Source organism: Aspergillus eucalypticola (assembly GCF_003184535.1).
Source record: "Aspergillus eucalypticola CBS 122712 chromosome Unknown BO83scaffold_1, whole genome shotgun sequence".
Classification (NCBI taxonomy): Eukaryota; Fungi; Ascomycota; class Eurotiomycetes; order Eurotiales; family Aspergillaceae; genus Aspergillus; species Aspergillus eucalypticola.
Genome location: NW_020290275.1, coordinates 325,138 through 351,175, shown reverse-complemented (window position 1 = coordinate 351,175; position 26,038 = coordinate 325,138). Strand labels below are relative to the sequence as shown.

Below are 26,038 nucleotides of genomic sequence, written 5' to 3'. Positions count from 1 at the left end.
TCGCTTGGGTGAAGGTGGAACCCTCCAGTGTCTGATGATGAGCCCAGCGTACTAAAGGAGACGGGGGGGAAACAAACAGGTTATTCTCTGACCATTTCCAAACTGGATTTCCAGAGCTCGAATTGGAGCACTCCGATGTAGGCTCAACCCGTGCGTATAGATACTGTCGAGGCAAATAGTAATGAATCACCTCTTGGTTACACCCCGGAGACAAGGAGGGGTAAATGACTACCGATTCCCTGAAGCGTAGGAAGGAGAACAGGGAGTGTACACGTAAACTGCTCCTCGCCAGGGAGTAGGGGGTATAGGATGTCTGGCTCTCTGATTGAGGTTTAGTTTATATACCATCTCTGCCATCTGCCAAATTCCCCATTTTAGCGCGGCCAGTGACTAAGCAACGTGGGGAGCGGTGTCGTCATTGACGTTGGGTCTTTCCGAAGCATCACCACAACTGGAACGGGGATTCTGTCTGGATCTCGAACCTTTTTGGAGTGACACCCTCGGGTGGTATCTACCCTAGTCAACCCGATTAAGCTTCACCCAGAGCCAACCGTAACGTCTCCTTCAGTCCTTCCTCTAAGAATAATCCACTCCCAGTCCAACTAAACTACTTTGACGACTAGGGCAGGCAGACAAGGCTCCACCTCAGCAGTGTAACTCCTTCTGATCAACGATGCCTATTGCTTCAGCTACACACCTTCGCAGCTGGAGCCCAACAGACTACTGTGGGATCTAATGCACCTCCTGGCGCTGGCCCTCCTCCTCCCCCGTTGTGCATAGGATTCCTCTCGACTCAGTCCATCGACGATCGGGGAATCTCCTGAATGGGTAAGACTAGATGTGCCTGGGAATCCTGTGGGAGAAATGGAGGGGAGGGAGGGAACGAGGACCATTGGATGAATCTTCCTGTGGGATGGACGAGTAGGTTGTCAATTACTAGTCAATTAGTGTTCTCTGTAGGAGCCGTAGTTAAGTAGTTTACTACTGCTACCTAGTTACTATATAAGTCGAGTCCTGTATCGCCCGGAATTCTTTCCCCCTCTCCCTTCCCTCTTTCCCCCAAAATTGGAGATGCTGCAAGTATCCTGCAAAGTACTAGTTCAGGACTACTATCTACTTGTCTGTGTCTTTCTTGTTCTTTCTGACTCGGAAAAGATAGTACTTTAATGTACCAACAGTGATGAGTCCTAAAGTTAATGCAGTGTTTGACGTGGTTGTGACCTGAGTTGGTGGTGCCTTGGGTGCATTTCTCCTCTCTTCCTCTATTCCACCCCCGATAGCCTGGGCCCGGTGGAGCTGAGCTGGTGCTGGTTCCCTTCCCCCTCTTGCTTGTTTGTTCTTCCCGCCAGTGTCTGTCTGTCTGTCTGTCTGTCCTCTTCCATCTTGTTCTTCGGCTTCCCCTCCAACTAACGGGACACAAGTACGAAGAAGTGCCAACTAGCGCCAACTACCATAGACCATCTTCATCTTTTTCCCCCCCCCCCCAAACAAAACCACATCTACTGCTGGTATGTAACACTCCATATTGAATTTGTTTTTATCTTTTTTCTGATTTTCTGCTTTGATGGTCACTACTACCTGTCACGGTTGTCAACCCCAAACCTTTTCCCGAGCTGGACGGTGTTGATGGATTGTGTTGTGTTGTGTTGGGGATCCTTTCCTTTGACTTATCAATCCCGAGGGAATGTCTGGACCGTTCGCCATCCTCCCGTCACCACCACCACCTTTAGCCTTTTTTCTTCTCCTCTCCTTTTTCGTCTCGCTTTCTTCTTTTCCTCTTGAATTCCCTCACGCTACTCTCTCTACTCCACTGGCTATTCTTCTTACTTTTGCTTTCTTCTCATCTGACACTGTGATTCTCCTTCCCCTTCCTGACCAGCCTATGTCTACCTTTTCGTTTGTGAGCTTTGCGCCAACGCGATTTGCGCACGTTCGAGTCTGACGTCATTGAAGGTGTGGCAGCAGCAAAACCTCCACGGCGCGCAATGCTTCGATCTCGTGTCGCCTGATTGTCCACTATCTGTCGCCTATTCATCGACTTAGCCATGAAAGAGTCGCTTTATGATCGCATCTGGCGCCGGGAATTGGGGGAGGACTCCCGGTTCACGAGCATTCATGGCCTTTATGGTTCCAAGGATTGGGTGGAAAACCTGGATATCGTGAACGAACTGGGTGGGCATTCGGGCTGTGTGAATGCCTTGAGGTATGATATTACTGTGCTACGTTCTTAAAATGTCTTTTGGAGGACTCGTTTCCATAGTGGGGGACCCTGTCTGGCGAAATGCATCGCTTCTGACGCTGCGTAGTTGGTCGCGGTCAGGCCAGCTTCTAGCTTCGGGCTCGGACGACCAGCACCTGAACATCTATTCCTATCAACCCGATTCTTCCACCGCACCATTCTCCTTAAATACTACCGTCGCGACGGGCCACAGCGCGAACGTCTTCTCGGTCAAATTCATGCCACACTCCAACGATCGAACTTTGGTGACTTGCGCCGGTGATTCCCAGGTTCGTATTTTTGACATCGAATATTCCAGCAATAGCAGCAACAGCGTCGACGCCACGTCTGCCTTTTCTGCGTCTGCACGGAGCCGAAGGTTTAACAACTTTTTTAACAATGCGCGCTACTTGAATGCGGGGAATACCAACGTCAGAGTCTATCGCAGTCATGCCGATCGGGTCAAGCGGATCGTTACCGAGTCGTCGCCCTACCTCTTCCTGACTTGCTCGGAAGATGGTGAGGTTCGTCAATGGGACTTGCGCCAACCATCCTCCGCCTACCCAAAGCCACGAGGCGGCCAAGGATACATGGCTTTTCGACCGGGACAGGAACACGACGACTCCAACGTACCACCTCCGCTGATTTCTTACAAGAAACACCGACTTGACCTCAACACTATCTCGTGCTCTCCGAGCCAACCCCATTATATCGCGCTAGGCGGGGCCCACCTTCACTGTTTCCTACATGACAGGCGCATGCTAGGTCGCGACTTGATGACGGAGAGGGGTGATCCGGGGGCCTCGCCTGGCAGTAGTAGTCACGGTGAACAGCTGATGGATCAGGCGACGCGGTGTGTGCGGAGGTTCGCCCCTAACGGCCAGCAACGAATGAAAACGCGCGATGACGGACATATCACTGCATGTAAGATTAGCGACGCCAACCCAAATGAGATGGTTGTCAGCTGGTCCGGCGATCACATATATAGTTTCGATTTGATTCGGAGCCCGGATGCAAGGGAAGATGCGTCCAAGCGCCAATCCTCCGCCCGGACGACGCCGGTCCCGCGTCGGCGCCGAGGCTCTAAGGCGAGGAAGCGTAAGCGACAGAATGGGACTTCGATGTCCTCGCAGTCCAGCGGAAATCAAACCCGACCTCGTCGTCGACCCAGAGAGCGTCACGATGAAGGCGAGCTGGCCTTCCGAGTCCGCTATGGCAATGGCGAGTCAGAGGACATTCCCCTCCCGTCTCTCACGGAACACCATGCGGAGGTCCCCCAAAGACTGCTAGAGCAGTCACGATTGTCTGTGCTTAATGAAGCGCAGAAGCTCAGCATGCGCATTGCCAAAGACATGGTCAAGCTCCGTAAAGCAATGTTTTCACTGGAGACGTCCTTGCGCGAAGAATATGAAACCTCCAATCAAGCTGACCTGACACCGTTCACCGAGTCCTTTTCGACGGTACTAACCCTTGCTTCCATCTGTCTCCCGCAGATGAATGAGATTATGCGTACCTGGCGATACCCTGTCAACCCTACTCCCGATATTGTGCGCTTCCAGCAAACCTTACGTCGAAACCGACAGACCTCCTGGCGGTTCATTCAAGCTGCAGGCACCGTCGCACGAGTTCTAGGGGGTGAAGTCCAATACACCCCCGGAGATGTGGATCGTGACATGGAACCTTTTCAACAGATACACTCGCCCCCGCTCGAACGCACCGTCGATCATAAGGAGCAGTTCGGTTACGATTTTATCAAGGCTATCCTTCTCTTTGTGGAAGGTGGTCGGCAGGCTCTTCTGGCAGGGTTCAAGAAAGATGCAGCGTCCCGAGGGAATTTGTCCAGGTTTCCGATAGCCGAGACCGCGGATGAAGATGCGATTGAGTCCGTCTTAATTCCTTACCTGCAAAGACTGGCCGGGGATGTACCTGTTGTCAACGTGGACGCCTCGCGTTTTGAACATGATGACGCTCGTATTCTCTTTCCAACGCAGCGCCACGCCGTGGCCGCCTTTGCAAATGTTGTCAAATATCCTGTTGAAAACCTCGTAGATACGGACCCCACCATGCGCAATGGGACATCAACCGAGCCCTCTAGCCGTACCCACGACTTATTTCTTTTAACTCATTACTGGGTCTTCAAGGTGGCCCGTGGTGTCCTTCTGGAGACCGGAACCGGGGTAGATTATGCCTTTCTCAACCGGGCTTTTGGAGGCTTCCGAACGAGGGTGGAAAGTGACTCCGAATCCGAAGTGGAGCCCGAGAGATCCCAAAACGATCTCGAAGCTAATGTTGAGGAAGAACCCATCCGTGATGTCAATTTGAAGATACTCCGGAGGTCGACTCTTGCTACTCGGGAGAGCTCCGAGGTAGAGACAGGCGAGTCAACGGGGATCCAGACTCCGTTGTCCGATGATGACGGCGAAGAAGACGCTTTGGCATTGCCAGATATCGATGATGACAGTGAGAATGAGGTCGGCCTCCCCATCGAAGAGGAGGAGGACGACGACGAAGACGAGGACGAGGAAGATGAAGATGAAGATGAAGAAGAGCTCGATCTAGACCTGAGCAGTTCTGCCGATGACAGTGACGACTCCGAGGCCGCCGATCATATATTCAGGGAGTATGGTCTTCAGCCCCGAGAAAGGGAGTACGTGGACGTTGATGTTCCCTGTTCCTCGCATACCCGAGTCTACATGGGCCACTGCAACATCAAGACTGTCAAGGACGTCAATTACTTTGGACTGGACGACGAGTACGTAGTGAGCGGCAGCGACTCCGGCCACATCTTCATTTGGGACCGGAAAACCTGCAAGCTAGTCAACATCCTCGAGGGTGATAGTGAAGTAGTCAATGTTGTGCAAGGTAAGAATTTCCCCAACCATGGGCATATAAATTGCTCTTATGAGGGGTATTTAAGCCAACGGTCCTTTGCAGGTCACCCGTATGAACCTACCATTGCAGCCTCGGGAATCGACAACACCATTAAGGTCTTCTCGCCCGACCGACGTGCTCAGGAAGATGCTCGACGTGGTATCAACATCTTGGATCCTGACAACCCGGCCAACACGCTTGGATTTGGACCGAATGTCAGCACCATCGGTGGTCTGGGGAGTCGCAAGCGATTGCATGATAGTTATCGGATCATGAGCCAGAACGATGTAGACCGACAAGGCGGCATGAGCGAAGCATACATTACTGTAGGTTTACCTGGATTTAGTATTTCGGTTGCGACAGAGCATTGGGCTAATGTTAACGAACAAAACAGAGGCACATGCTGGCCCGCCTGGCGGCAACCTTGCGAGACCAACGGCACGGTGTAACGGTGGGCGAAGGAGGCGAACATGCTACGCTTGTTTTGGATGATAACAGCTGCAATGTATGTGCAATATGGATCCAACCATCTCTAACAGCTCCCCTCTCGACTAACTAATTGGAATCCAGGTGATGTGACCTGACCTCTTTGACTGGACTTATGCGAGGGTGTCTCGGGCTGCCTACTACCCGAACTGCACCCGTTGACAGGATTCGTATTCTTTTCTCTTCCTCTAACCTCCAGCTTTACCTTCGTCGTTGTTATTAATAATAGATTCTAGCCCCCGCGTCATCATCCTGTGTTTGTTTCGCGGTCGCTTTCCAGCAGTTCTGGCCACAAGCCCGTGCATCTCGGTTTTGGAGCAAGGAGCCGGCGTTTTCCGAGGGCAAAAGCAAAGCAGTTGATTTAAATTATCGGATACTCTTATCAAATGTATAGCAGCAGAGCAGCGTAGCAGGTCAGCTTAGTCCAAATCATCTTCCTGACTAGGGCTTCAATTCTAGTATCCATAGTCTATCACCACGTGACCCTTATCGATTCCCCCGCATTTGTCCCTCCAATTTTTGGCTTTTTTTTCCACTTTGCCTTCCATCTTCCCATTTTGCGTCTTGATTCTCGACTTCCAACTCGGTTGCTACTCGCAATTGAAAATGCAGGCCCTACAGGATCGAGCGGAAATTACCGCTCGTCTCTTCGCTGACCCTCACAACCCACACCTGTACTACAAACGAGGCCTTGTCCACCAAACCCTGGGCTTTCCCGATCTCGCATCCGCCGACGCATACCGCGCCCTCTCCCTACTCGACTCAGTCGTCGATCCCGATGGCTGCGAGTTTCACGCCACACGGCGCATCCAAGACGCACCAGATGCTCCTGCGGCAACTGAAGAGGACGACGATGATGAGGAAGATGCTTTCACTCCCATCACACAAGACGAGTACGACTCCATAATCGGGGACGTCTACGCCCTTCTCGTGCGCAGCCTGGTCGACTGTGGCTGTTTTCGCGACGCCTTCGAATTCTGCGTACGTGGACAGGGTCTTCTAGAGGACATGCCACAGAACGAGCGCAACGTCTCCGCGCAAGCCGTGCTCAAAGACCAGCTGGCCATCATCCGGAAGAACTACGAAGCCCGTCAAGGAACCACCACCGCAGACGCCACCATCAACCCCAGCGCTCTGAACGCCCAAGGCTTCGCTCGCCGAGTCCTCTACCCCTGGAACGAGCACGAACCGGACCGCAAGTCCCCCGAGACCCTGCAGCTTCTGAACGAGCGCCTCAAAACCGTTGCGCCCAAATGTGAAGTCCGCGCCGTCGCCTTGCCCGCTTTACACGGCACCACCACCACCACCACCACCACCACCACCACCGAAGACGAAGTCTCCGTCCAACTCGGCCTCTTCGCCAAAGAAGACATCGCCCCCAACGAGATCATCCTCCGCGAATCCTCCCTCCTCACCGCCACCAACCGCCTGCACGACGACCTCTGCGACGCCTGCAACGCCCCGCTCCCCGATCTCTCCTCCCCCAATCCCCCCGTCGCGTGCGACGGCTGCGCAGACACCATCTTCTGCTCGCAGGCCTGCCACGACGACGCACAGCGCATCTACCATGGCGCCGTCTGCGGCCTGATGGAGAACCTCGAATCCATCGGCAAAGACATTCCCGACCCGAAGGACAAGGCCGATTACCTCTACCTCCTTCTTCTGGGCCGCACGCTCGCCATGGCCGCTACCCAGGAACTGCATCCGCTCGATCTTCCCGAAGTGAAATACATCTGGGGCGATTTTCACGACCTCGACCTCAACGACACCAATACCACTAGTGAAGACCCAACAGCAACCCTCCCCTTCTCCTTCCAACTCAACATCCTCCAACCGATGCGTCTCCTCGAAGAAATGGAAATAGACCCCTACGCTGCCCTCCCCCGCTTCGACACCTGGGTCTTGAATACCCTCTACGCTAAATTTAGGGGTACTGCGTCGGGCCGGCTCTCGACATGGGACGGTGGTCCGGAGCTCTGTGCTGTGCATCCGCTTTGGTGTCTGGCGAATCATTCTTGTGATCCGAATGTGAGGTGGGAGTGGGGTGGGGAGATTACGTTCCGGGCTAGGGAGGAGAGTGAACGGGCGGTTTGGAAGAGGGTTAAGGGTGAAGGTGAGAGTGTGCCTGGGGAAAGAAGGAGACTAGAGGCGGGGATCCAGAAGGATGAGGAGATTCTTAATCATTATTGTGATATTGGGTTGGATGTTAAGGAGAGGAGGGAGTGGGCCAGGGGCGCGTTGGGTGGTTGGTGTTTGTGTGAGAGGTGTGTTTGGGAGGCGGGGGAGAAGTGATTTTTCCGCCTTTTGCTTTGCGTTTGGTTTAAGGGGGAGGAGGTTCAATGGGTTAGGATTTTGGTAGAGGAGTTGGGGTTTGGGGTTGAATGAAAATAGAGGTTCATATAGTGGTAAGTGAAAGATGGTTGGATATACTTAGATAGAGATACCCAGGTTGATAGAAGAAGAAAAAAAAATGGAAGTGGATATCCTCATTATGTCTGTCTTACTGAACGGATCAACCCATATGTGATTCCAGTCTTTTTACTTTTCTTAAAGAAATAAAAATTCTGAAAGCAAAGACAAACCTACAACTGGACAAATACCGAGTAACAGCCTGTATGTATACCAACCAGCAATCCGTGTACTAGTACTTACCAACAATTCATATTATAATAGTTGAAATCCAACTAACTCTCTCTCACTTTTACATTGTATGATACACTATGTGTCTGTTTACAATGCATCAATGCAATAAGTACTTATTTTAATCAATACATCCCATAATGTAATATAAAGTTAAAGAAACCCTTCCTTGAATCTCAAATCTTGATTTCAACCCGGTATAGAACAAACCTAAGCCAAGCCCTAAACATATATCCTGCAAATAGTGTCCATCTGATTCCACCTTTCTCGCTTCCTATCACCCATTACATACAAATTTTTCCCACCCTAATCACGCGTCCTAGACGGAGACCTACGCCGTCTGGGCGGCGGAGACCTCGACGGGGATAACGAGTCAGAGTATCTCCGACGACGAGGGGCAGCGTCACCACGAGCACCAGCACCAGCACCACCACCGCGCGGCGGGGTAGGAGAGCGAGAGCGAGAGCGTGAACGCGAGACAGAAGCATCACGGGGAGCACGGCGACTAGGCGGGGCACGACGTTCAGGAGTACGAGAACGGGATCGAGACCCGGAGACACTCCTGTCGACCCGCCGGCGGGGAGGAGGCGACCGAGACTCTGAGTACCGAGCGGCTCCTCCGGCGGCGCGACGTGGAGGAGGGGAGACGGATCGGGAGACGGATCTGGAGTAGCTTCTGTCTCTGCGGGCGTAGGTGTCTCGCTTGCTGCGAGAGGGAGGGGTGACGGAGCGGGAGAGCGAGCGTCTGGGAGAGCGGGAATCGTAGGAGCGATCGCGTGTCCGACGAGGAGGGGGTGTGGGGGACACGGAGGATCTTCTGCGGGGGGACTGACTGTATGAGACGGAGCGTCGGCGGGATTTGGGCGCCGGGGATCGGGATCTGGAGCGCGAAGGAGTGTAGCTGTAGCTGCGGCGAGAGGATCCGGAGACGGACCGGCTGTAGGATCGGCCGCGGCTGACGGAGCGTCTGCGGCCACGGCCGGGCGAGGGAGAGCGGGAATAGGAGTAAGAGCGGGAGCGGGAGCGAGAGCGAGGAGTACAGGTTGAGCAGCTGGTTGGGTGGGATACCACGGACTCGGAGTCGGAGTCGGCGCCGGCATCGCGTTGGGGCAATGCGGGCATGGTGGGCTTGGGGAGGTTCTTCAGATGCTCGCGCATGTCCTCGGTTAGTATACCCATGCCGATGCTGGTGAAGTAGTTGATCGAGAAGCGCGTGTTGCGGGGGTTGTCCAGTGGGAAGAGGCCCTCGAAGCTGGGGCGCAGGATTTCGTCCCGCATGCGTTCCTGCAGCTTGGGCAGGCCCATGTGCTCTCCGAGATCTTGGAAGAGGATCTTGATGAAGATACGGCTGCTGGATGTCGTCTCCTCCTCGTTCATGTGGATGATTGACATGACATGCCAGCCAATCGCATCAGTGCTGATCATATGGCCGAAGAAGCGAGCAATGTTGCGGAGTCGGTTTGTCTCGTAGCGGTGGATTGTGTCATAGTACTTGGCGAAGGCAGCTTCGAAGAGGTCAGACCAAAGGCGGTTGATCTTTGCGAATCGTTCACCGATCAAGCCGTAGAATTTCGAATACGTGCGCTCCTGGGAGCAACATTCGATGATCATCGATGGGAGCTCGGGCTCGAGGCCAGCGGGCAACGAGATCTTCATCAGCTTGTGACAGCATTCTTCAAAGTCGATACTCGACATGATCGTCAGGTATATCGTCCTCCGCAGGTTCACAAGGTCTGTGTTGGTCTGATCTTTGATATCCATCTTCCGCTCTTCCTCCGACTCTTCATCGGAGCTCTCATCTGACTCGTCTTCATCGTCCTCCTCGTCATCACTGCCCTCACCCAGAATCTCTGCCTTCAGCTTTTTGTAGGCCTCCTCGTGCTCCTCCCATTCGGCATCGTACTTGAAGATATTGAGGGAATCTTGCGTCTCAATTTCGTCATCAAGTCCGATCTGGTGTGTGATTTGATCCTCTTCCTCGATCAGGTCCAACTCTTCCTTGATCGCCGGATTGTCCTTGTACCTATCCTTCCGGACCTGGAACAACACCTCGATCATATATTGTACTCGCTTATCGATGTCGGCTTCGTGAAGGATATTCCGGAATTGGTCAAACACCGCCAGGGCAATAGGACCGCTCATCTCCTCTAGATGCTGACCAACCTCTCGAGTCAGGCCGACGGCGATTTCAACACTGTCATCTGTGGGCTTGTGAAGCAGCAACAGAAGAATCTGCGCGGCCAGCATCTCGTGCGCGACCTGCTGGTTGCACAGATGGGCAATGAACGTCGTAGAAGATATGCAGACTGCCTTGTCGTTTCTCTTGAACGCCTTTCGGAACTGGACAATGAGACGGTTGAGCAACAGCTCGCCGACTTGGGGCAATTTAGTGTTGACAATAGCCGCCATCGCAGCGTAGATAGGTGTGAAGGGCAAACTGGCCGCCTGGGCTTTCATGATACTCCTGCAAAACAGACCGCGACCGCGCACCAAGTTCTCGCCAAAGAGCTCCGGGACGATAAACTTGATGTTGGAAACGTTGACCTTGTTGATGAGACCGTTGATCGACTTCTTGAGAGCCTCCCACGCCATCCGCTGGTACTCCTTGCTGGTCTTGTCCGTAATCTGTGCCTGCAGCGCCCGTAGTCGCGCGGGAGGAATATAGGTACCACCCGATCGCATGTTTAAAAGCTTCTCATATTCTGCTTTGGCCGCAGCTTGCTTTTCCTCCTCCGTCATCGGCTTTCGAGCAGCCTCCTGCTTCTCATGTTGGCGGAGGCGCTCCGCGAGCTGTCGCTCTCTTTCAATCGCGCGTTCGGGATCGATGCGCGGCGCATCCGCACCGTCTCTAAGTGAGTCACCCGGGGGCGAGCGACGACGATTCGGCGAAGGAGACCGAGAGGGAGGTGAGCGTTTGCGGGAACCCGAGGCCTGAGGAGAGTAGGAAGTGCCTGGGGGCGGAGTAGGCACTCGCACCGCCGACTGCAAGACAACAGGGTCCGTCATATTCCTTTGCAGTCCACCGGAAAGAAATGGCTTTCAGTCGTGACGTCCGCAGAGAACACGACGTTGGACTGAAGCTCCATCGGGATGAGGCGTGAGGCGGCGAAGAAAGGTCTTAGCGCGTCGGTCACGTGGAAGATTAGTCGCCAGGCTGGCGCCGGCCGCTCTCTACTATCGCCATGGGATGAGGAAGTGCTAAACAGACCAGCCGCCATCATCGCAGCAATTGTCACGCAAAACTCTCCTGGTAGCGCATCATCATTATGGTATACTTTTCGCATCCTGCCCTACAGCATCTGGAAATGTTTGAAACGCTGACTTGAATTGCGCCGTAGCTGGGCTCTATCGTCGGATCCGCCATGCTCCTGGTCGCTACTGCGATCTTTCTCTACTACACCACCTGGACTCTGTTGATGGTACGTCTTCGCGCCTGGGTATAATTGCTTTTCTACAACACCTGCTAATATTTGTCTTCGCTAGCCCTTCGTCGACCCGGGTCACCCTCTCCACGATCTCTTCCCTCCCCGTGTCTGGGCCATCCGTATCCCCGTTTTCCTTACTCTGCTCGGTTCCGCCGTGGTTGGCACGTTCATAGGAATTGTGATGATCAACAGCAACAAGAAGAAGGCAGCTAAGGCTAAGGCCGCGGCCAAGAAGAAGACCTAAGCTCCCAAAGAAAAAGAAAACCGACGTGGCGTTTGGAGGATGAGTTGGGTGGTAAACATGGCGACTCGAAACAGGTGGCATCATCTTATTCTGCATGTAACATTACTTTTGTCTGTCCTTGTTCTTTTCAAGCTTTCCCCTTGATTGGGTTGTTCTGTCATCACAGCGTTCAATTACACCATCCGCATTCCTCGCATTCTGCAAGCGTGCCGCGTGGTGAGGTAGGAAGGGGGAGGCGACGGCGAATGACGAGTGTAGGCCCAGATGCTGCCCGGTCACTGGGTGAAGCGTTCCTGGTTTCTCTTGTGCCTTACCCTGGGCAACAAGATACATGCTTAGCCGAGTCTATGCGTTACCCTTCCAAATGGGGGCCATGGCCACTTTGTAATCTTTCAGTCATGGGCCAGTTCTCAACCGATGACGATTGAGGGGGACCTTACAGACGATGGCAGTGCTCTTTCGCCATGCAGCCCCGTGACTCACTTCCGGCGACCAGCCACATCTGGCATCGGTTCTACCGCATTCCGGGCTTGAAACTATGTGATTGGTCTGAGACTATTGGCGGCTAGACCGTTGGGGAGAAGACCCATCCAGGGAAACGGCCAGCCATGAATAGAAGGTCCGGCCCAACTAAATTGCTCCAGTTTCAAGTTCCAGCTGGCCCTGGGACACACATGTTTTTGTTAGTTCCGGTGGTGGTGGCTGTCTGGCTGCCGTGCCCAGGGCCCTCACGTGATGGGAGTGAGCCGTAGTTTGGACGTCGATAGTTTGCAGTGTTTGTTGAAAGGATACCCCTCATGCGGGCAGTTCAGCACCAATGGGGAAAGGCGCCCATGGCGTGTGTAAGAATTGTAGGTTCTCCGCCTTACGGGGTAATAGCCAATACGGTACGGTAAGTGCAGATCATCGGATGCCTCCTAATTCCAGGTCCCAACCCACCTGCCTGGATGGGCGGACGTGGGAGTCGGAAGTGGGAGAAGAGACACTGCAAAGAGGGGAAATGGATCCATCCCATCTGCAATCTAGTTACTAGAGACCATGTATCATGTAGGAACCTTACCCGACTGCGTCACGTTATGACGGTCACGCCTGGCCGCATCCCCCACTAGTAGCCAATGATCACTGGAGCCCCGTCATGTGGTGGCCCTGGAACCTTATGGGAAGGAACGACGGGGGGGTGGGAAACTACTAGGGGAAACTACCATGGACATTTGGGGGGGGGGGAAAGTGACTGATAGGAGATAAGTCCGGCGTCGTAGTCAGCCTACCCATGGAGATGTCATCCATGCTCCTGACCTGATCCGGTTCCCCTCCCCCTCCCTCTTTCTTCTTCCCTCTTCTTCCCTTTGCTTGTTCTGTCGCCATAACAACTTCTACTTCACTTCAACCACTTTCCGGTTGCCTGTTACCTCAAATCTAGACGTGTCTGTTGATCCGTCACTGTATCTATCTGTCCCGACTACTATAAGTGGTCTACAACCCAGACAGGCGGTATAAGCAGTGCTTCCGACCTGTCGTGTTTACACTCCCACCCTCCGGCGTGTCCACGGATCTCCGCTCCAGATACGCTGTTCTATCCGTTCATCCGGCACGGCCGTTGTATCTAAACTTCTTGCTACACCTGTTCCTCGGCATCTGTAGCACTGGAACCTACTGTAACTCCCCCTCCTGGAGCATCAGTTACCCGCTATTCTATGACTCCTACTGATAAGCGTTGCTCGACGATAGACCATAATTCCACAGGATTCCTCCGGCAGTGAATCCATACTACCCTTGCGAGTGTCGTTGCCGGTCGACCACACCGTCAGAACCTCCGTTCTCAGCCCGCACCAAGGGTTCTGAGAGCGGCTGTCCCAACTGAGCTCATATTGCCTCTGAGAGGCAATCCCTTTGAATGCCACCGGCAGCTTCGGACGATTTGTTTCGCCAGCAGAGCCGGTCCTTAGGTGACACCAGCCCCTTTCCTGAAGATCCCAGCCGAGCCACCTTGGAGCATGATCTCGGTGGAAAGACCAAGAAAAAGGGGAAAACCGGAACCAAGGGGAAGAATAAAGCAGCCAAAGCAGTTCCGAAGTCTACACCTGACGACCTGTAAGTCTGAATCCCTTCCACGTGTCTAGAAGGATCTTGGCTCTATGTGGACAGTTGGCTGACTTGGGTTGACGCGTCGTATGCAGTCTAGAAGTAGAAGCACCGTCACCGTCACCGCCTCTGCAGGCTGAACCATCGTCCTGCCCCAATCCAACATTGGAGCCGCCACCTAGCAACAATATCGTGTCACCGGTGCTTGATGCCCTTGGCACTCTGGGGGATTCTCCGGAGAATGACATTGCTTACCGCACCGGTACATGGGCCAAGTCCATCCCGTATGGCAAGAGTCCCCCGAATGATGCCGTTGATGGCGAATTCAATAGCGGATCTCCTTTCGGTTTCCTCACTAGTCAAGACAAAGGCGGATTCAGCCACCCCTCTTCGACGTCTCCCCCTCCGGGAGCGAGGCCCTTGAGCTATGGGCGGGGTTACGCTACCAGTAGTGTGTCTAGACAGCACTCCGTGGACCGACAAAAGAGCAACTCCGTCAGTAGTCCATTCAATAACCAGGTACCCCTGCCGCATCTGCCGCAGGCCCATTTCTATGGAGCGCCGGATATCGATTTGCCTCTGTTCTCTGGCCAGAATAGGGCCGCAACGGACGGCAGTTATTCATTCTGTGCGTTCGATACAATTATCAGCCCTTCATCCAAAGCCTCCAGAATGGGGAGTAGCGTTCTCCTGGTCGGCACAGATGGCGGCTTGGATGTTCTTGCCATTGAAGATCGAAAAACACGTCCTGTAGGGAAGTTGGCAGGTCTTAATGGCCGCGTAATCGAAGCAAAGTTGCTGAGCAACACTTCGACTAATGACCAACCACATGTCGCTGTCATCATCCACGGCCCCTCTGCTCAACCAGATGATGAGGGGCATGCATCTTCAAATAGCTCGGAAGCTAACGACATTCCCACTGGGAGACAGTCGGCCGCCGGAGGGCGTCCGAAAGAAGAGACCAGATACTATCAGACACGGGTCGAGGTGTATTCTTTGAGGACGGGAGAACACATCACCACGCTTCTGTCCACGCCGCCCACTCCATGCTTTGGCAATATACCTGGCCTTCCTGCCTTGGCTCCTTCACCGGCCGGGAATCTGAAGCTCTTGGTGAGCGGAAGCTACGTTGTCGTAGCGTCAGGTTCCAGTGGGGAAGTCTACATGTACAGCATGAGCAAATATCAGTTCTTAGGAAAAGCATGGACCAGTATCAAGTCGAAAGAATCTCGGCGATACTCCACGTCTTCTAGCTCCACCGACCCAGATGGATCTCAGTCTGATTCTCCTCATGGATCTCTCAACTCTGACAGCCCCATCGTGGCATTGAAGGGGAGGTGGCTGGCTATTGTCCCACCATCTGCAACTTACAGGGCTACTCTCCGTGCGGTCGTGCCGACGTCCTTGTTGCAAGGAAAGGCTTTCGGGCTTGAGACTCGAAGTCCTCCGTCGCGTCCAGCTATAACCTGCGCTACTGATGTTGGAGAAGGCGAAAGCTTTTTCGGCAAAGTAGCCCGGGGTGTTACGCAGGAGCTCATGCGAGGTGCACGCTGGATGGGTGATCAGGGACTACAAGCATGGAATAATTACTGGAATAAGGAGCAGGCTCAAAGCATGCCAGCCCGCCGGTCGCCTAATTTGACGGAGTTCTCACCTCAGGGGTACAATCTCTTTCCTCCCACTCATGCCCAGGACACCCAGTCTGTGTCCACTACCGAACCTGATCTGGTATCAATCTTCGATCTGCGAAAGCTAGACGAGGGCGAACCCAAGAGCTCTTTGTTCAATCCAGTGGCCACTTTCCAAGTACCGAATGGCTGCAGCTTCCTGTCATTCTCGCCCAACGGCCTCATGCTATTTACTGCGAGTAAGAAGGGAGACGTCCAGTATGTTTGGGATGTTATGCAGGCCAAATACTGTCGAGCCGGGGCTTTCCTCTCGGACGACCCAGCATCTGTGCAGCCGAGCGTGCGGCAGGTTGCCCGGTACCCGCGATTGACCACATCCCATATAGTTGACGTGGTTTGGTGTCCGCCTTCTGGAGACAAGCTCGCAGTGATTACGGGTAAACCGACGGTGCATGTCTTTGATCTGCCTCGGAGCGCCTTTCAATGGCCTCCTTTTCGACGGTCGCTACCAAAGCCTGCGAAACCGCCTACTGCTGATGCTCCGGCAGAAGAGCTTCCCGACCGGGGGCCGGCTGCAAATCCATTGTCGGCAGCCTTCAAGATGGTCGGTGGTAAGACACAGCCCATTCTTGCTGCAGTCAGGGGGCGTACTCCCTCCACCGGAGCCGCTTTCCCGTCCGTGGGTGGTTTTGCAATGCCTTCTGCAGCTGGAGTGAGAGGTGGCAAGGCGGTTGCTGCTGGCCTTAGTAAATCAATGGGAGCCGCCGCCACCGGCACTGTCAAAACGGTCAACACCATCCGACATGGTGGTGAACACCGCCTGCACCTTTCCAATCTGTCTCGGGACCCCGTTGCGGCTCGTGTGACGTGGATCATCCATAAAGGAATGCCATTCTTGGGCCTGATAGATGGGGGTTACTTCCGTCTGTACAGAATTAAACGCTCCACCTCGCCCAGGAAGAGCAGGCAGGTGCAGTCGGTGATCGGAAACAAAGAACTTGAGTTCCGCTTGCCTCCCCATATGCAGACACCTTGCGGTCCCATGACCGTGGGTCCAACCGCCACTACAGAAACAACGGTCTCTGCAACGCTGGCTCTGCCATCCGCGGCTCTACGACCGCCTCCAGCGTCGAAGCTCAAATGCCAGCCTCTTTCGCAGGCGGAGATCGAGACAAACACACCATATCAACCCTTCCACACTGACCAGAGGGTAAACCTCTTTGTGTACAATGAGGCAGACGACTCCGTGGGTTCAGTCCCGACGGGCCAATGGGCATTCGGCGGCTCTCTAGCCACAACGAAGCTCCACGTACGACCATTCAGCGCCTCCAGTGAAGAAGACGATGATATGGTACATGAACAACACCATGGTTTTGGAGCTGAAATGGAGAATCTAATCAGCCTGGGAAATAGTACGGGCAATGTGGAAGAAGTGGTCATTACCACACGCAGAAAGAAGAAGCAGGCTTCAGCCATGGCCCCCGGTGGCGGGGTTGATGACGGTTTCTTTGAAGATGACTGCGAGGTCTTGGACTTCGCTCGGGACCGAGTCTAATTGCGATAACCACAATTACCATGCCGCTGGCGGGGCTCTATAAGATTTGAACTAATATGTCACATTCTAGACTTACATTGGTATGGCGTTGGTGTGATTGGGATTTAGGCTCGCTCATTTCCTCTCTTGCTTTGGTTGTGACTCCATACGAACCTCTTTCTGGCATGCATTACTGCTTCGCATGATTTATGGCTTGATGCAATATGTCCGAGTGTCTCATGCCAAAGGATTTTCAACATGCATCTAGGCGCCTCCTAGTCAAAGCAGAGACAGAGGCGAAGATATCGTTCATTTTGTTCTGCACGTCAGAGGTCAATGACTTTGGGAATTATCTCTTCCTCACATCGGCACTATTTGACTGCACTCGCTATCTGTTGTCCTGATGCCAACTTTGTGTTCGCTGCGTACATGTCGGATATGCGCTCACTCGTTCTCTTTCTGCCCGCACCGCTGTATTTCGATGCATATTTCCGTGGCCATTCGATGTTACAATTGATGTTACATACCCAGTGCTGTTCTGTGAGCCAGATAGATGAAACCATGCGGGCGTTAATCGTAAAGTACATACATATATAGGTGAAATAGACATGTGCTTGAGTGATAGATATGATGAACGCAGATTACATGAACTATAAGGAGTTATAAGAATATTTGCTACTAACTGGTAACTTACTTGTTAAGGAGCCTTCTAATTGAGTTCTGTTCCACATGCCCATAGCCATCCTACCGAATTCAATTCCTATGCTTCAATAGCTACCACGAATATAATACACCATATCAATCCTTAATCATCAACAACAAAACAAAATAATAGATCTGCAGTGCACGATGATCATCAACAGTTACTACCGAACCCGAGCCCGAGACCCACCGAGGGGTGAGGAATATCAGTGGGTATGCGGGGTTTGAGTACTTGACACACCATAAATCAAGTATCACGATAATTAATACCGCGTAAATTTACTACGTACAGAAGGCGATTCATGTATGGATCTTATAGACTTGGATAACTAGGCTCAGCATTGCTTGTAGCTACAGAGTCGCTACTATATGGGTTTTCTTGCGAACTGGGGAAATACTATAGTATAGGGGAGCTATCAAAATGATTGCATTTCTCGGAAAGGAAATTGTGATCATGTGAGTGGTTTTTGAATTAAGATAGGTAGAATGCAGAAGTAGTTACCAGTAGGCTAAAATACATGAGCACTACGTAGTAGTAAAATAAATCTGATATGAATGATAAAAGGGACAAGTGATCAATCAATTCCGGATGGGCCAGTAGGTATACAGATTCAAGAAAATTATCAAGCAAGAGCAAAGCAGATAGTAATCAATCAAGTTAATTATTAATCCACGAATGATATAAGATAAACAGGTAGTGGTGGTAGTAGTAGTAGTGGTAGTGACAAGTTCCCATATTAGCTAATTTCCTTAATTTCCCGTAATCAATCAATCATATTAACACAAAGCGCTGGATTAAGTGTGCAAGTAGACAGATAGCTTCCCCCCTCCCTTTCCCCATCATCGATCAAGGTATAGCGTTCAGCTCATTTACAGAGCCCAAGCAGCCAAGACGAAGCCAAGCACACCGGCAGCAGAAACGCCCAGCTTGAGCTGCGTGATAGCAGCGGCGTTCTCGGTGCTGCTGGCATGAGCACCAGTCGCGGTGCTAGTTCCGGAGGAGCCAGACTTGGAGTTGGAGCCTGTTGTTGAAGATAATCGTTAGTCAAGAAGTAGAGATGCATGGGGAGGTAGACGGTGGACGTACCAGAGCCGGTCGACGAAGAGGAGCTTCCGCTCTTGGTGGTGCTGGCGTCGTTGGAGCCAGCAGTGGTAGCGGAAGAGCCCGACGCTCCTGTGGCACTGGCCGGGAAGAAGTAGCTGCTGTAGCAGCTGCTCTGGCAACTGGCGTAGGATTTCTGGTCGCTGGGGGAGCCGGAACCCTGGGGACAGGCGGCAACGCAGCTGGTGGTGTCGTTGGCCATGGCGTTGTCGGGGCAGGGAACGCTGTAGCAGTTGGCGATGCAGCAGATCTCGGTTTCAGCGCCTGAAGATAGTTAGTTGAATTGCTCTTGGTAGGCTTCTTTGTTGTGGTAGGTGGATGGAGTATAGAAGACGCATGTGGTTGGGTTTTGCGGAGGGGATTTGGGGGGAAAGGTCCAGGATGCAGAAGTGGTGTGGGTATAACAGCATTGGAAAGAAGAAAGGAACTTACACTTGGCAGCGCAGGAAGCCTGAGGAGACAGGCTAGCAGTGGTCGTCGCGGCACTGGTAGTGGAGGAAGAGTCCTGGGCGACGGCGAGAGCCAGGAGGGAGGAGAGAGCGATAGCGCTGTTGAACTTCATCTTGACGAATGGATCGAGGAAACGACAGACGTTTGCGATTGACTGAAGTGTAGAAGCAAGTAGCGAAACGAGCGCGACAGAGTAGCACGAAACGAAGGACTGTAAGGGAGGAAAGGAAGAAGAGGAAGAAAGAAAAGGAAGAGGGGGAAGGCAGACGAGGTGATGAAAGGGAAAAAAGACGGGCTGTAAATAACGGGGCCAAGGATGGCGAGGCGAACAATGGACCGGGGGAAAGTTGCCCAAGCGTATCAGGCGATATGCTGGGATTCACCGCGCCTGGCACCAAATTAGGGTCATCCAGCTGTCGGTTCGCCAGTTGCGATTAGCGGGGTTTCAGCAAGCCGTCAGAGTCGCACAGGCTAGTGCGCTGGATTCCTCAAGAAGCGTCTGGATAAGTGGATTCACTGGGCCGGAGCTAGTAGTCCACACCCTTACATTTGGTGGCAACTCAATAACATCGGGAAGAGACATTTACAGGGTGGATGTGGACTTGTGGAGGCGCCATTTGTGGAGTTGGCATGATTTTTAGTTTGAAGCAGGTGCCTACGAGAGATGGTGGAGAGAGAGAACAGCGCGAAGCACAGTCCAGATTTTGGACCCAGTCCTTCAATTTGGTTGTCGAGGGCGAGCCAAAAGTGGTGAAGAGTAAGCAGCCAGTCAACAATCACAGACCCTGAAAATCTGGGGACTGCAAAGGATCGGCTAAAAATAACCCTAGACATAAGAGGGAATCCAAGGGTCATTTCAAGGCACTAATAGCGCTACCCCAACGCTAAACCGGTTGCTGCTAAGCTAGTAAGAGCTAGACTGTCTCCCACTAATTCCATATTAGTCCGTCACTGTCCACCATTCGGTCTTATCAGTGGAAGGGGTTGAGACAGCGCATCCGAAGAGGTGGAGAGCACCCGGTCATTGGTGGGCTGATCTGTCAGAAAGTGTCATGCGAACACACTGGAATGCACTAGATATCAGGGTAAAGAGGGTGGTTGGAGACTTTTGGCAAGTCGTGTAGGCACCACGGTCACGAATAGGGGCCGGACTATCAAGGGATTTATTCTGTCAGATTCATCGACACTGGAATTGCTTTTTCAGGCCTAGTGTGCCTCGGGCAGATCCGACATGCCTGTCCTGGCTTCTTTATCCGCTCAATAATAACTACTCCGTACAGTACAACAACAAAAGATGGGGATGGAAAGGATCCGGAAGACTTTCATTCTGCCCATCACGTGGCCATCCATAACATTCTTGGATGGTTTCGAGGCTCAATTATTGACAGTCTGGAAACCTTGTCCGAGATGGAGATTCTCATCAATGTCATCCCTATTCAATGATCGACTAATGGGCCTTATTCTAATGGGTTTCTACTGGCACTACTATTCCTTTAGCATGTGCTGCCCCTTTTATACAAAAGCAAATACTTAGTTACACCTAGATTATAGACATCCTCCGAAAAACCTGAACTTTGAGACTAACTTCGAGGCTGGAGTTAATTACCATCTTGTTGACTCGCTATAGTACTTCAGATATTGCTAGCAATTATATATTGGATGACGACAATAAGACTCACCAGTAACTATCAATCAGGCTCGCAGTTAGTATTGAGTCCTGACACGAATTATGAATGGGAGCCATTGGGGGGCATGACACCAACAGTCTGCTACTGAACTCGACTTCAATAGAGTTTAATTGATGTTTGAGCTCGCAGTAAAAAGTCAATAGCTCTTACAAATCTTGTCGGCGCTGTTTTACCATCATTGCAACTCAATTAACCCGGCACATTCCATTCTCCGCGGGAGGACACAGAGTGGAGAAGCCCAGCGCTTTAGAGATAGTTGGTTGTAGTCACAATAGTTGGTGAATGGGGCATCGCTAGCTAAATTGGTTTTGCAGAGCAACTGGAGGGAAAGACAGCCTAGCTGAGAGTGTACATAGATATTTGGAGACTTTCTTCGCCGGTATAGTTTCACGTGCTTGAGAGGCCTTCTAGTAAACATCTTGTTACCAATGTCCCTGTAAGAACGTGACCCTCAGGCCTTCCGCATCATACAAAGAGCACCTAAAGCCAACTAGAGTATGTCGAGGCCAAGAAGATCCCGGCCGATTTGAAACTCGCGAGGTTTCACTTCAAGCATTCCTCAATCGGGTAATCAGCTTGCTGTATATACAGTGTGTCTATCTGGCAAGGTAAGTGCAGGATGCAGACTGTAAAGACCGACTGAATACTATGTTGCTTTCTCTATTCCCTAGTAGCTGGGTCTATGGGATACATGTCTACCCCTGTTTACTCCTTTGATTTCATGAAGCTTTAATTGCCGGCGGTCCTTTGTCATATTGCCCGCAAGAATGTGGAACCAATTAGAGTTCCTTTCAACAAGTAAGATGGAGCCTAGACATTATCTTTTCGTTGAATTAGTACTATACTCTTCTTTGAAACTTCTCAGCTCGAGATCGACTTATGCTATGTCACCACAGCGCGATATGAAGGGTCATTGAGTAAGATTGTCCATCGGTAGTTATGGCTTGTTATGATGTCACAGTCATCGCATTTCCAGTAATGCGAGAGTAATATCTGATTCTAATTCCCCAATAGTCTCCATATCAATGTATGATTTCTTTCTGAGCCAATGTCTGAACTAGATCAGGACTGCTTAGTATCCTTATCAAGGCGGACTAGACCGATTACTCACCACTTATGTAAGCTTCTTTATCGATAAGGACATGTGATTGCTCTTAACGCGTCGCGTCCAGGCATCTTCGATGGTGGTCGGGGTTTTATCCTACGATGCACCTCGGCTTCGCTATGTTCAGCCTTGATGGTGGCTCCTCTGACTATTTCGACGATGATCTGGGCGACTTGGGCGTCGACCGGCCTTCAAATGCGGCAGACTCGACTGATCCTGACACTCCCCGACCAGCCAAGCGCCGTCGTCTGAAAGCTAGTAAAGACACCCCAAACGCGGAATTGCAATCACATCAAAAGTCTCGTGCAGAGCGTCGCGATGGGGCTAGGACAGCGCTAAGCTCAGACTCATTTATCGACTATGATGACGACGAAGTGCCCTCTCCCGAGCGAGAGTCACACTACTTCCAAGACGATAGTGAACGAGAGGCACGTTCCAAATACAAAGTCTTCGCTCCCAAGAACGCAAATTTTCAGGAAAATATCTTTGTGACGCAGCTAACGCAGCCCCCCTCTCCGCCGGAAATGCTTCGTGGTCCCCGTTGGAAGAAGCCTGATCCTGGCTTGCCTTCCCGAACTGCTGCCACCCCGCTGCCAATAACAACTCAAACCAGAGACTCCGCTGCTGATGTTGATGGAAATGATGAGTATGACGATGATGAAGAGATGAAAGCAGCGATTGAGGCATCGTTGCAATCGTTCGAGGAGGAAACATCAAGACCAGCTCCCTCCGTGCCCTTGCAAAAGCCCCCGTGCCCATCTGCTCCTCCCATTGTTGGACAGCAGAACACTACCGTTGTGGCCTCCAATGATCTTCTGGACGATATACCTGATGATGCCTTCGACTCAGACCTGTCAATGTCACCACCTCCTGCGCCTCAGCCTCGCCCGGCGGCTCAGTCATTCACACAGTCAACGAATCGCCCATTAGGTGTTCGCCAAACCACGCTATTTGGTATGGTTGCCAGACACCCAGAAAATCAGCCACCGCGCGGTGAACAGGTGTACTCTCCGCCTGAGAAGAGCGAGCCACCTACTCAGCATAAACTCAACCAGGAAGCCTTGGGTACGTGGGTTTATCCTACGAACCTGGGTAAAACTCGAGACTATCAGTTCAATATTGCTCAAAAAGGCCTTTTTCATAATTTGCTTGTAGCTTTACCCACGGGTCTCGGGAAAACGTTCATTGCAGCTACTATCATGCTCAACTGGTTTCGGTGGACCAAAGATGCTCAGATTGTCTTTGTTGCGCCCACAAAACCGCTAGTTGCTCAGCAGATTTCTGCATGCTTCGAAGTCGCTGGGATCCCTAGATCCCAGACCACTATGCTCACGGGAGAGGCTGCTCCGGGAATCCGAGCCGAAGAATGGAAGGCAAAACGCGTATTCTTCATGACGCCTCAAACTTTGATCAACGATCTAAAAACTGGGATTGCTGACCCGAAGCGAATCGTTCTGGTCGTCGTCGATGAAGCCCATCGTGCAACTGGTGGTTATGCATATGTTGAAGTTGTCAAGTTCCTGCGGCGGTACAATCAGAGCTTCCGTGTTCTGGCTTTGACAGCTACGCCAGGCTCAACAGTGGAATCTGTACAAGCTGTCATTGACGGACTTGATATATCGAGAGTCGAGATACGTACAGAGCAGTCACTCGACATTAGAGAGTATGTCCACTCGAAAGACACGGATGTGCAGACATTCCAGAACTCAGAGGAGATGGTCCTTTGCATGGACCTGATGTCGAAAGCCCTACAGCCACTTCTCGATCAATTACGGAGCACAAATGCCTATTGGGGGCGTGACCCCATGGGTCTCACAGCATACGGGCTCACCAAAGCCAGACAACAATGGATGCTATCCGACTCCGGCAGAAACGCTCATTTCGGCGTGAAGGCCAAAATGAATGCAATCTTCACGGTTCTAGCCAGCTTGGCTCATGGTATCGATCTTCTCAAGTACCATGGGATAACACCATTTTACCGTCATCTTCTGCACTTCCAATCCAACACCGAGGGACAAAAGGGTGGCAAGTACCAGCGGCAAGTCGTTCAGGACGAGAGCTACAAGAAGCTTATGAACCATCTGCAGCCGTGGACGAAGAATCCAGAGTTTATTGGACACCCCAAATTGGAGTATCTGAAGCAGGTGGTGTTGAATCATTTCATGGACGCTGGCGAAGGCTCTGGTGCAGACGAAACCAAGGATCAACCAGCCACTCGCGTGATGATATTCGTACACTTCCGTGATAGCGCAGAAGAAGTCACGAGAGTACTCAAAAGATATGAGCCCATGATTCGGCCCCATGTCTTCGTCGGGCAGAGTAGCGCGAAGGGCTCGGAAGGAATGGGACAGAAAACGCAACTCGACATTGTGCAGAAGTTCAAGAAGGGAACCTACAACACCATTGTTGCAACTTCCATCGGTGAGGAAGGTTTGGATATCGGTGAAGTGGACCTTATCGTGTGTTACGACTCTTCAGCTTCACCTATTCGTATGCTCCAGCGCATGGGACGTACCGGTCGAAAGAGAGCAGGAAAGATCACGCTTTTACTCATGCAAGGCAAGGAAGAGGAGTCTTACATCAAGGCCAAGGACAACTACGAAAAGATGCAGCAAATGATAGCGAGTGGCACCCGGTTCACTTTTCACGATGACATGTCTCCGCGGATCCTGCCCCCGGGTGTGCGGCCTGTTGCTGACAAACGAGCGATTGATATTCCCGAGGAGAATACTGTGCGAGACCTTCCAGAGCCGAAACGGCGAGGCCGGGCACCGAAAAGGCCGCCGAAGAAGTTCCATATGCCTGATAATGTCGAGACCGGATTCACTACGGCATCGAATTTGGCCGGGACCTCTAAGCGCAAAGCACCAAACAAAAGTAAGGCTCGCACGCCGACTCCAGAGCCTGTAGAATTGCCGGCGCTTGAAGATGTTCTGCTTACCCCCGCGCAGCAAAAAGAACTTGAACTCCTCTACAGCAACGCTGGGCCCAGTGAAGAGCTTCTGGTCAGTTATCCCAGAAGCGACGCCTTCCCACGCCTTCAGCTTGCGCCTAGACCTACGAAAGCTGTTAGACACGGGTCATTGACTCGTCGTATGATTCAAACGTTGCAAAAGATGGACCAAATTACTCCAAACTATGGGGATCGTTACAAGGAAATCATAGCACGTGAGGCGGCCTCCAGGCCGGAGGCCTCGATAGTAGCGCCGAAGTCCAATGGTCATGGGGAGGTTCATTCCCGGACCAAACCTAGACGCACATCCAAGGTGGTATCATCCAAGCCAAAGAATCAGGAAGAGCGAGATGTGTCTGAAGTACAACGAACCCCACCGGCCAAGCACTCGGTATCAGCGACTAACGCTGAAGTAAAACCGTTCTATTGCTCGCAAAGGACTCAAGACGGAGATACAGATGATGATTTTGATCTTCCAGATGTCTCTACTCTTTTGGACAGGAGCGTGGAAAGGCCCTCGAAACGGAGCCGATTTGTTCTGGATGATAGCGATGACTGATTTGGACATGAACGCATAGCTTGGTTACATTCTGCATTGGTGATACTCTGGTTGCATATACCCTCGAGCAATATACTTAGATGAGAACGGTGGAGTTATTTCTTGATGTCATACATATAATATACTCGCACGTAGACACATTCTTGAGCACCATAAAAAGCTATTTTAGAGTGGACGGACTGTAAGTAAACGAGACCCAACGCAAGAATCCAGTTATGTCTTCAATCTCTAAGTGTATATACCATGTGTAAGACCTTACTTATCCAAACAAGCGCCCCCCGAAACTCAAATCTAATATCATATCTAAACCGAAAGACTGAACAAGTACACATAGGCATACACCAATCCGAC

The 26,038-nt window shown here is 51.9% G+C and overlaps 9 protein-coding genes across 9 annotated transcripts; 7 read left to right on the top strand and 2 right to left on the bottom strand.

Moving 5' to 3' along the window:
• Window positions 1-2,045: 2,045 nt before the first annotated feature.
• Window positions 2,046-5,668, top strand: BO83DRAFT_383989 (WD repeat-containing protein; the record flags this gene model as incomplete). The annotated part of the gene is made up of 5 exons (XM_025532569.1): window positions 2,046-2,203; window positions 2,307-5,080; window positions 5,153-5,415; window positions 5,484-5,594; window positions 5,660-5,668. The coding sequence occupies 5 exons, from the start codon at window positions 2,046-2,048 to the stop codon at window positions 5,666-5,668; spliced, it is 3,315 nt and encodes a 1,104-aa protein (XP_025393148.1).
• A 172-nt stretch (window positions 5,669-5,840) lies between these two features.
• BO83DRAFT_442714 (putative MYND domain protein) lies at window positions 5,841-7,917 on the top strand. Its single transcript, XM_025536424.1, has one exon. It carries the CDS (start codon window positions 6,182-6,184, stop codon window positions 7,865-7,867), a length of 1,686 nt encoding a protein of 561 aa, XP_025393147.1. The 5' UTR covers window positions 5,841-6,181; the 3' UTR covers window positions 7,868-7,917.
• Window positions 7,918-8,332: 415 nt separating this feature from the next.
• BO83DRAFT_373968 (MIF4G-domain-containing protein) lies at window positions 8,333-11,275 on the bottom strand. The gene has a single exon (XM_025530090.1). The coding sequence runs from the start codon at window positions 11,219-11,221 to the stop codon at window positions 8,522-8,524; it is 2,700 nt and encodes an 899-aa protein (XP_025393146.1). The 5' UTR covers window positions 11,222-11,275; the 3' UTR covers window positions 8,333-8,521.
• A 131-nt stretch (window positions 11,276-11,406) lies between these two features.
• Window positions 11,407-12,224, top strand: BO83DRAFT_433189 (dolichol phosphate-mannose biosynthesis regulatory protein). Its single transcript, XM_025535661.1, has 3 exons — window positions 11,407-11,484; window positions 11,554-11,634; window positions 11,699-12,224. Exons 1-3 carry the CDS (start codon window positions 11,482-11,484, stop codon window positions 11,882-11,884), a joined length of 270 nt encoding a protein of 89 aa, XP_025393145.1. The 5' UTR covers window positions 11,407-11,481; the 3' UTR covers window positions 11,885-12,224.
• A 1,554-nt stretch (window positions 12,225-13,778) lies between these two features.
• On the top strand, window positions 13,779-17,149 carry BO83DRAFT_422181 (uncharacterized protein; the record flags this gene model as incomplete). Its single annotated transcript, XM_025535025.1, has 2 exons — window positions 13,779-13,975; window positions 14,062-17,149. The coding sequence occupies 2 exons, from the start codon at window positions 13,779-13,781 to the stop codon at window positions 17,147-17,149; spliced, it is 3,285 nt and encodes a 1,094-aa protein (XP_025393144.1).
• Window positions 17,150-17,306: 157 nt separating this feature from the next.
• BO83DRAFT_2383 (uncharacterized protein) lies at window positions 17,307-17,768 on the top strand. The gene has a single exon (XM_025526947.1). The coding sequence runs from the start codon at window positions 17,465-17,467 to the stop codon at window positions 17,723-17,725; it is 261 nt and encodes an 86-aa protein (XP_025393143.1). The 5' UTR covers window positions 17,307-17,464; the 3' UTR covers window positions 17,726-17,768.
• Window positions 17,769-18,473: 705 nt separating this feature from the next.
• Window positions 18,474-19,796, bottom strand: BO83DRAFT_373964 (uncharacterized protein). The gene is made up of 3 exons (XM_025530089.1): window positions 19,365-19,796; window positions 18,918-19,196; window positions 18,474-18,852 (listed from the first exon to the last, which is right to left on the bottom strand). The coding sequence occupies exons 1-3, from the start codon at window positions 19,492-19,494 to the stop codon at window positions 18,701-18,703; spliced, it is 561 nt and encodes a 186-aa protein (XP_025393142.1). The 5' UTR covers window positions 19,495-19,796; the 3' UTR covers window positions 18,474-18,700.
• Window positions 19,797-20,388: 592 nt separating this feature from the next.
• Window positions 20,389-21,019, top strand: BO83DRAFT_373962 (uncharacterized protein). Its single transcript, XM_025530088.1, has one exon. The coding sequence runs from the start codon at window positions 20,677-20,679 to the stop codon at window positions 20,914-20,916; it is 240 nt and encodes a 79-aa protein (XP_025393141.1). The 5' UTR covers window positions 20,389-20,676; the 3' UTR covers window positions 20,917-21,019.
• Window positions 21,020-22,294: 1,275 nt separating this feature from the next.
• Window positions 22,295-25,775, top strand: mph1 (3'-5' DNA helicase; the record flags this gene model as incomplete). Its single annotated transcript, XM_025528151.1, has 1 exon — window positions 22,295-25,775. One exon carries the CDS (start codon window positions 22,295-22,297, stop codon window positions 25,685-25,687), a length of 3,393 nt encoding a protein of 1,130 aa, XP_025393140.1. The 3' UTR covers window positions 25,688-25,775.
• Between the last annotated feature and the right edge of the window lie 263 nt (window positions 25,776-26,038).

Excerpts from the sequence above, each read along its gene's own strand:
- BO83DRAFT_442714 (XM_025536424.1), top strand. The coding sequence starts at position 6,182 with ATGCAGGCCCTACAGGATCGAGCGGAAATTACCGCTCGTCTCTTCGCT.
- BO83DRAFT_373968 (XM_025530090.1), bottom strand. The coding sequence starts at position 11,221 with ATGACGGACCCTGTTGTCTTGCAGTCGGCGGTGCGAGTGCCTACTCCG.
- BO83DRAFT_433189 (XM_025535661.1), top strand. Across the intron at positions 11,635-11,698 it reads CCACCTGGACTCTGTTGATG|CCCTTCGTCGACCCGGGTCA; the intron begins GTACGTCTTCGC and ends TGTCTTCGCTAG.
- BO83DRAFT_2383 (XM_025526947.1), top strand. The coding sequence starts at position 17,465 with ATGACTTTGGGAATTATCTCTTCCTCACATCGGCACTATTTGACTGCA.
- BO83DRAFT_373964 (XM_025530089.1), bottom strand. The coding sequence starts at position 19,494 with ATGAAGTTCAACAGCGCTATCGCTCTCTCCTCCCTCCTGGCTCTCGCC. Across the intron at positions 19,197-19,364 it reads GGCTTCCTGCGCTGCCAAGT|GCGCTGAAACCGAGATCTGC; the intron begins GTAAGTTCCTTT and ends AACTATCTTCAG. Across the intron at positions 18,853-18,917 it reads CTCTTCGTCGACCGGCTCTG|GCTCCAACTCCAAGTCTGGC; the intron begins GTACGTCCACCG and ends CTTCAACAACAG.
- BO83DRAFT_373962 (XM_025530088.1), top strand. The coding sequence starts at position 20,677 with ATGGGGATGGAAAGGATCCGGAAGACTTTCATTCTGCCCATCACGTGG.